At 41.6% G+C, this 9,252-nt stretch overlaps 1 protein-coding gene across 2 annotated transcripts; it reads left to right on the top strand.

Annotated features, from left to right (window-relative positions):
* The first annotated feature begins 416 nt into the window (after positions 1–416).
* si:dkey-7l6.3 (zinc finger protein with KRAB and SCAN domains 3) lies at positions 417–8,786 on the top strand. 2 transcript variants are annotated; one of them, XM_039012706.1, is made up of 4 exons: positions 417–905; positions 5,926–6,038; positions 6,988–7,114; positions 7,595–8,786. In XM_039012706.1, the coding sequence occupies exons 1-4, from the start codon at positions 584–586 to the stop codon at positions 8,479–8,481; spliced, it is 1,449 nt and encodes a 482-aa protein (XP_038868634.1). In that variant the 5' UTR covers positions 417–583; the 3' UTR covers positions 8,482–8,786. The 2 variants fall into 2 exon arrangements, with proteins under 2 accessions (XP_038868634.1, XP_038868635.1); XM_039012707.1 differs by lacking the exon at positions 5,926–6,038.
* Positions 8,787–9,252: the final 466 nt, after the last annotated feature.

Here is a 9,252-nt window from a genome sequence, read left to right as displayed (position 1 = left end):
ATTTGTTTAATCAAGTCAGCTATATCAGCTATGTTTTTTAAAAAGGCAGTAAATGAGGCTGAATTAATTGTTTTGCTGCAGACAAGGCTCCTCTGATAGCCAGGAGTAGCAGTGGTAAGAATTCACTCCATGGTGCTGAAAATAAAGCTCTGCTGTTGGGACAGCCTTTTGTAGGCCCGAACAGTTTGTGGGTACTGCTTGTCGCCGTTATAGTGCACTTAATGTATTGTTTAGTGTTGTGGCTTTGCTGGCATGCATCTAAAAAAAATGGGGAGTTTGCCCCAACAAGATTTAGATGCTAAAATCGCCACTGGCCGTGCCCTTCGATGCTTATCCTCTCTGGCTGACGAATTTCATAGATGAGGGCTTTTATTCTGAAAGTTCGTGAACGCCAACAAAACCACAGAAGAAGAAAATAAAACGGAACATCTATTTTATTTGTTGCGGTTCAGGAGGACAACTTGTTAGATAGCTAGCTCAATTATCTGCGACGAGCACTTGTTAAATTCACAGATAACCTAATCTGCGTTTTTGATTTATCTCGAAGAGCCTGTTTACACCATATTTCCACGGGAGAACACCTATGGTCTCTGGAGAAGTCGCATGGTTACTGGAGAAGATGCTAGCTATGCGCCAATTTCTACCTAACACAATGACCAACTACAGAGCTTTTCATACACAACTGTCGTCCATCATGGATGCGTTGACCAAAGCAGCGGTGGCAGATATCTGCGAGCTCGTAGATGACAGTTATGCTGTTTTACAATTGGAAATCTCTCGAAGCCACAAAGAGAATGAGGCATTGAAAAGGAAACTCGAGTTGATCGAGACCATCATCGCGCGTGGGCAGAGAGCGAATATGGCTGAAACAAACCACCAAGCTAACGTTGATTCCCTCAATGCCGGTAAGTGTGTGTGTGTGTGTCGCCAGCTCTAGCTGAAATTTTAACATGCCTGCAAGGCCTGAAAACTAAACCCCCCCCAAAGAAAATTCGCAGCTAAGAGGAGTTGCCACATTATTCCAATAGGTGTCTCTATAATGACAAAAAACAACTTGCTTTACCTTGTTCTCAGCATTTCTCCCTTCGTTATTGGTTCATCACACCAAATTATTTTAATCTGAACCATAGAAGTGATTGATAGTGAGTGGTAATATGTACCCCCCCCCCCCCCCCGAAAACATTATTGTAAAATAACACAATGTTAAACAGTCACATTGCTCTAATATAATCACATTTTCAACAGGAGTATATAAATCAAAAAGCCCCAAACGTTTGCATTTCATATATATTTTTTTAAATTCATGTATGGCTGTAGCCTGACGTCCTAGTCATCTATCCCTCTTAGGATGGAAAGAGAAGATATCCATCATGAGTCAAGTACATCGTTTTATTCTACCATCAATTAATCAACTTTTATAATTTTTTAGTCAGTAATGGAGTTAATCAGTTCCTCTCTGTCCTCACCTGCAGGAGACTCTGTTTCTCCTCTGACTTCAGATTTTTGGGCAATGTTAGGTAGCTAGCTTGCTACATACAGGGCTCCAAACAAACTTTTTTCATCAATGTCCCAGAATCGTTCTGAAGTGCAATTTAACTGTCCCAATGAATTTATATATAAATACAGTGCATTCGGAAAGTATTCAGACCCCTTCCCTTTTTCAACAATTTGTTACCTTATTCTAAAATGTATTAAATACATTTTTTCCTCATCAATCTACTGTTGACTAACCCCATTACGCACAAATTTGCACAATCGCGGCATTCAAACGAGGCTGCAATGAAAACTAAAGAACTGTAGCGACTGTGTTGGCATCAAAATCCGGGGTGTGAACTACGTTTCTGTTCAAGCGTTAATTGACATGGTAATAACCCGATAGTATTGGAGAAGAGTTGAAAAAACAGACCCCTCTGACGCTGTATGTTAACTTGTGATGTGTCAATAATGCATAATGCAACTCATTCTGTGACACAAACCTTCAAGTAGATATGTAATGACACATTATATAAACTCTTTATAGTGTTTTATTTACATTTTAGAGGTGATAAGTTGGACAGATCGGATAAAAAAAGCAGTTTCCCCACACGGCTGATCTCCCCCTTTCACTATCACGCACTATCATCTCCCCCTTTCACTATCTCCCCCTTTCACTATCACGCTTCCCCACCTGCAATTTTTAAAAAGACCCGACGGAGCTCATTGCCTCCTTCAATCATGCAGAGACGGGCAGCATGAAGGTCTTGTCTTGGATTTTGCTGGAAATGGGAGAAATTGTGCTTTACAATGGTATTCATATTACGTTTTTAGAGCACTAAAATAAGGTAAATTGTATGTTACAGCGCGATGTACAAAATTGTGTTAGTTAACTACAATACCCCAAAATGACAAAGATAAAACAGGTCATTAGACATTTTTGCAAATGTATATTTAAAAAAGAATCTGAAATACCTTATTTACATAAGTATTCAGACCCTTTGCTATCATTATGGGGTATTGTGTATAGATTGATGAGGTGGGAAAACAATTTAATTCGTTTTAGAATAAGGCTGTTGTCACGCCCTGGCCTTAGTTATCTTTATTTTCTGTAATATTTTGGTTAGGTCAGGGTGTGACAGGGGGGATGTTTGTGTTTTTGTCTTGTGGTTGTAGTGTCTAGGGGGTTTTGTTAGAGTGTATGGGTTAGTGTTGAGTGTAGGTTTCTAGGTATGTCTATGGTTGCCTGAATGGTTCTCAATCAGAGACAGCTGTCATTCATTTGTCTCTGATTGGGAGCCATATTTAAGGCAGCCATAGGCATTGGGCTGTTGTGGGTAATTGTCTATGTCATTGTTTAGTGTCAGCACGATTTGTTTAAATAGCTTCACGATCGCCAGTTTGTTGTTTTTGTTTCGTCGTTATAATTAAAAAGAATGTATTTTTCACACGCTGCGTTTTGGTCCTCTCTTCCACGTCAAGGCGATCGTGACAGCTGTAACCTAAAAAATTCCGAAGTCGCTGTGTATATATACAGTACCAATCAAAGGTTTGGACACCTACTCATTCAATGGTTTTTCTTTATTTCTATTATTTTCTACATTGTAGAACAATAGTGAAGACATCAAAACTATGAAATAACACATATGGAATCATGTAGTAATTGTTAAACAAATCAAAATATATTTTATATTTGAAATTCCTCAAAGTAGCCAACCTTTGCCTTGACAGCTTTGCACGCTTGGCATTCTCTCAACCAGCTTCATGAGGTAGTCACCTTTAATGCATTTCAATTAACAGGTGTGCCTTGTTAAAAGTTAATTTGTGGAATTAACTTTTTGGGGATGCTTTGCTGGTGACACTGTCAGGATTTATTTAGAATTCAAGGCACACTTAACCAGCATGACTACCACAGCATTCTGCAGCGATACGCCATCCCATCTGGTTTGCGCTTAGTGGGACTATCATTTGTTTTTCAACGTGACAATGACCCAACACACCTCCAGGCTGTGTAAGGGCTATTTAACCAATAAGGAGAGGGATGGTGCTGCATCAGGTGACCTGGCCGTCACAATCACACAACCTCAACACAATTTGGGATGAGTTTGACCGCAGAGTGAAGGAAAAATAACCAGCATATGTGGGAACTCAAAGTGTTCCAGGTGAAGGTGGTTGAGAGAATGCCAAGAGGGTGCAAAGCTGTCAAAGGGTGGCAACTTTGAGGAATCTCAAATATAAAATATATTTTGATTTGTTTAACAATTACTACATGATTCCATATGTGTTTTTCATAGTTTTGATGTCTTCACTATTATTCTACAACGTAGAGAATATTAAAAATAAAGAAAAACCTGGTGACTCCGGGATGCTGGCCTTCTAGGCGGAGTTGCAAAGAAAAAGCCATCTCAGACTGGCCAATAAAAAAAGGTTAAGATGGGGAAAAGATCATAGACACTGGACAGAGGAACTCTGCCTAGAAGGCCAGCATCCCGGAGTCGCCTCTTCACTGTTGACGTTGAGACTGATGTTTTGCGGGTACTACATAATGAAGCTGCCAGTTGAGGACCTGTGAAGCGTCTTTCTCAAACCAGACACACTAATGTACTTGTCCTCTTGCTCAGTTGTGCACTGGGGCCTCCCACTCTTTCTATTCTGGTTAGAGCCAGTTTGCGCTGTTCTGTGAAGGGAGGAGTACACAGCGTTGTACGGGATCTTCAGTTTCTTGGCAATTTCTCTCATGGAATAGCCTTCATTTCTCAGAGCCATAATAGACTGACGAGTTCCAGAAGAAAGGTCTTTGTTTCTGGCCATTTTGATCCTGTAATCGAACCCATAAATGCTAATGCTCCAGATACTCAACTTGTCTAAAGAAGGCCTGTTTTATTGCTTCTTTAATCAGGACAATAGTTTTCAGCTGTGCTAACATAATTGCAAAAGGGTTTTCTAATGATCAATTAGCCTTTTAAATTATAAACTTGGATTAGCTAACACAACGTGCCATTGGAACACAGGAGTGATGGTTGCTGATAATGGGCCTCTGTATGCCTATGTAGGTATTTCATAAAAAATCTTCTGTTTCCAGCTACAATAGTCATTTACAACATTAACAATGTTCACTGTATTTCTGATCAATTTGATGTTATCTTAATAGACAAAAAATGTGTGTTTCTTTCAAAAACAACCAAACGTTTGTGTGTGTGTGTGTGTACATACACACACAAAAGGATATATGTGCACACCCCTTCAAATTAGTGGATTCGGCTATTTCAGCCACACACATTGCTGACAGGTGTATAAAGTCGAGCACACAGCCATGTGTGCTCGACTCCATAGACAAACACCGGCAGTAGAATGGCCTTACTGAAGAGCAAAGTGACTTTCAATGTGGCACCATCATAGGATGCTAACTTTCCAACAAGTCAGTTCGTCAAATTTCTGCCCTGCTCGAGCTGCCCCAGTCAACTAACTGTAAGTGCTGTTTTTGTGAAGTAGAAACGTCTAGGAGCAACAAAGGCTCAGCTGTGACGTGGTAGGCCACACAAGTTCACAGAACGGAACTGCTGAAGCGCGTAGAGCGTAAAAATTGTGTCCTCGGTTGCAACTCTCACTACCATGTTCCAAACTGCCTCTGGAAGCAATGTCAGCAGAACTGTTGGTTGGGAGCTTCATGAAATCGGTTTCCATGGCAGAGCAGTCCTAGATCACCATGCGCAATGCCAAGTGTCTGCTTGAGTGGTGTAGACCTCATCGCCATTGGACTCTGGAGCAGTGGAAATGCATTCAATGGAGTGATGAATCATGCTCCACCATCTGGCAGTCCGACAGACAAACCTGGGTTTGGCAGATGCCAGAAGAACGCTACCTTCCCCAATGTATAGTGCCAACTGTAAAGTTTGGTGGAGGAGGAATAATGGTCTGGGGCTGTTTTTCATGGTTCTGGCTAGGCCCCTTAGTTCCAGTGAAGGGAAATCTTAACGCTACAGCATACTACATTCTTGACGTTTCTGTGCTTCCAACTTTGTGCCCCTGTGCTCAGTTGGTGTGGAAGAACTTGACTGGCCTGCACAAAGTCTTGACCTCAACTCCATCGAACACCTTTGAGAAGAATTGGAACGCCGACTGCGAGCCAGGCCTAATCGCCCAACATCAGTGCACAACCTCACTAATGCTCTTGTGGCTGAATGGAAGCAAGTCCCTGCAGCAATGTTCTAACATCTAGTGAAAGCCTTCCCACAAGAGTGGAGGCTGTTATAGAAGTTAAGGGGGGACCAACTCCATATTAATGCCCATGATTTTGGAATGAGACGAGCAGGTGTCCTCATACTTTTGGTCGTGTGTGTGTGTGTTTTGATGGTCTTGTCCATCATGTGTGATTCATTGATGGCACATACTGTCTTCATTACAATATTGTAGCTTACTTAGTTATCAGGCCTACTTCTCACTTTGTCCTAGAACATTCTTCATCTGGAAGGGCTGCCTGTACCAAGCAGTCACATGAAAATCTAAGAAGAGCTGGAAAGATCACAACTGTTCGGGAAGCCACAGAACAGTCTGAAAATAAAGAGGTAATAGAAAAAAGTCTACATGAAGCTTTATTAGAGCTGGTTTATGGCTTTCTCATGTTCTGTTTTGCCATCCATGTTTTATTGATGATAAATTCTGTTGAGACCCCAACTTAAAAAACATCAGTGACCACTAGACCGCAGTCTAATGGTTTCCACTACAACCTAACTAAAACCATTACTTGGTGGTTCCATTACATTGAGTGTCTTGGGACATTTTCCATTAGGAAGTAATGATCTCTACTGGTGAAATCACAATGTCTATACCAGGGGTGTCAAACAAATTTTGCCCTGCAGGCCGCATTCGGTCTTCAATTTTTTATTTTCTTTTTCTATTTATTTAACTAGGCAAGTCAGTTAAGAACAAATTCTTATTTTACAATGAGGCCTACACCAGCCAAACCCGGACGACGCTGGGCCAATTGTGTTCTGCCCTATAGGACTCCCAATCACGACTGGTTGTGATACAGCCTGGATTCGAACCAGGTTGTCTGTAGTGACGCCTCTAGCACTGACATGCAGTGCCATAGACCACTGCCCCACTCGGGAGCCCCGGAAGCTCCGAAGGAACGCACTGAAAATGTGTTTATATTTCCTTCAAAATGTGCTAGTCCTCTATCCATTGTTTTTGGAATTTTAAATCCTCCCTGACCTAACATTTATTTCGGTAATTGTTAGCAAGTTGGACAGAGTGAAGAGATTATTAATATAGTTCCATTTTATTGGGTTTTAGTCATTTCAGTGTGGATTGAAACCATATGCGACCCGTGAGCTGTATGTTTGACACCCTTGGTCTGTACAAAAATGTTATGGTATTAATGTCTTGTTTGTCTTTTACCTTTTTAAACATGACTCACAGTACATGCCCCCAATTTTGCTGCCTCTACAACTCATTCTGCAAACCCTGCATCTTCCTGTATTTTCAATTAAATATGCTCTCTCGCCATATCAGGTGGTTTTGCAGGTACCTGAGGAGGAGAAGATCGGGCTTGACATAGTCTTAATCAAGGAGGAGAAGCTGGGCGGGGACTTGGATAGTAGTAATGACACACAGGATGTTCTGCTATTCAGTGAGAAGGGTAAGTGAAAGGTGTACACATGAATTGTTAGCCAGGTGGAAATGCATGGACGTTGCAAATTCTGTCTTATGTCAATTGCTTTTCTCTCCCCGATGTCAAGTGGTAAAGTGAACTTAGTTGAATCACACTCCTAACATTATCACAGACAAAATTAAGTGTAGGCCTACACAATTTCCCCCATTACTGGCAATATTGCTCCTCACATCAATGCTGACAATCATTTGTCGTGAGCGTTGTGGCCCAAACTGGTTCGACTGCATCTCCCTGACATTAGTTGTAGATGGCTGAGCTACAACCCAATTTTAAATGTTTTTGAGACATAGGAAAAAGCTTTATCTACATTATTATTGCTTGTGTAGGGCAATATGTACCCACACCCTGTTGCCAGCCACATCTCCTACTTCTCCCCTTACAAAACAATGGAAACACAGGTTCATCGCGCTGTTTGACATCCCTATTTGCTCCAATCTCTTCCCTAAGGTACTGAAGCGTCGTATGGTGAAGTGGATGACAGTGAAGAAGGGCCATCCAGAATAACCTCCTCCACCATGACTACGAGGGAGTGGGACAGAAGTGGAGAGGATAGTTGTAACCGATCCGAGCAGGGGAACGAGAGTTCTCAGAGGACTCCCCAGTTTTTGCGTTCTAAGTTCACGGCCGGAAGATGGAACCCCCTGAGCCTTGACTACACGCTGCATGAGACACCCAGTGAGTCTGGGTCCAGTCCACCGGGGGGGAATGATGAAATGGAGACAGTGGAACCGGTTTATGATTTCCCTTCAGAAACCGACACCGTCCCCTCTACTCACCCGACAGGGAAACGGTTTCCCTTTGAACCAGACAGTAGTCCAAATTCTCTCGCTGGGAATTTCGAAATGAAAAGAGAAGTTTCCATGGTCAGCTCTCTACCCTACGACGTGGAACTGGATATGTGTTCTTCATGGAGCAACCAGGATATGCTGGGAATGGTTTCCATGCAGGACGGGAAATACCTGAAACCGGACCGCAGGGAATTGCTGCTTGACAAGGTTGCAGACTTGAGCTCTGCCCATTATCAAATGACTGCCGCCGGACTTCACGCTGCGGCCAAGTATGACAGCAGAGACAGCAAGCGTTTTATTTGCACTTTCTGCAGCAAGTGTTTTACATCGTTGCGAAATCTGGAGACACACCTGCGGGTTCACACAGGAGAGAGACCATACAGCTGCACCCAGTGCGGGAAGAGGTTCACCCAGTCTGGCCATTTGAAAACGCATCAGAGTGTACACACCGGAGAGCGGCCATTTGCCTGCGAGCAGTGTGGTAAAAGGTTTGCAGGGAAACAAAATTTGAGGTTACACCAACAGAAAAACCACCCTAATCTGTGAGGTGTAAGGTTAGTTGAGAGCTCCACGAACACAGTTATGCCTAACATTTTTAGAACCATTTAGACCAGAACCTTGACACTGTTTGACGTCTAAGTTTGAATATTAGTAATGAAGAATAGGCTATTTTGTATTTTCACACTGATGATATGTTTTGATGGATGAACTCCGCAAGAATGGTGGAGGTGAAAAACATGGTCTAACATTGCGATGCTCTAATTTCAATTTTTGTTCCATTTAATTGCCTTTGAAAAGATACAGTTGATAATATTTAACCCAATGAAATAAAGCTATTTGATGAGACGTTATTACCAATGGAATGTATTTTGAAAATGGAACAGTCCTTCCATATAAGTTGTTACGATAATGGTCACACTTTAAATTTACCACAATTCATAAAGGCTTGATAAGAACTATAGAGTGCATTGCCTAATGCATCATATCCTACTATGGAAATTCTCAAAAAAGCTGTGCTTTACAAAGGGTTGTAACTATATGTAACAATATAACATTATTAGTGTGATTTCAAGAAGATAACTCATGTCAGGCCAGAACTGTAAGAGAAAATGTGTTCTCCCAGTAAACTTACCTTTTTATAATACAGACAGTAGGAACATTTATTTAAAGGATGAGTAAGTTCAGAAGCTAGCAGATTCATTCATTCAACAGCTGCAAATCCCAGTTAAACGACATCAAATTTTGAAGTTCACTTTCATCGTTTTGTCTAAACACTATCATGAATCTATAAAGACGTTTTGTGGGTCAGTAGCTAGG

Source organism: Salvelinus namaycush, chromosome 18, assembly GCF_016432855.1.
Source record: "Salvelinus namaycush isolate Seneca chromosome 18, SaNama_1.0, whole genome shotgun sequence".
NCBI classification, from domain to species: domain Eukaryota; kingdom Metazoa; phylum Chordata; class Actinopteri; order Salmoniformes; family Salmonidae; genus Salvelinus; species Salvelinus namaycush.
The sequence above is the reverse complement of the archived record's forward strand: the minus strand, read 5'-3'. Positions and strand labels throughout refer to the sequence as shown.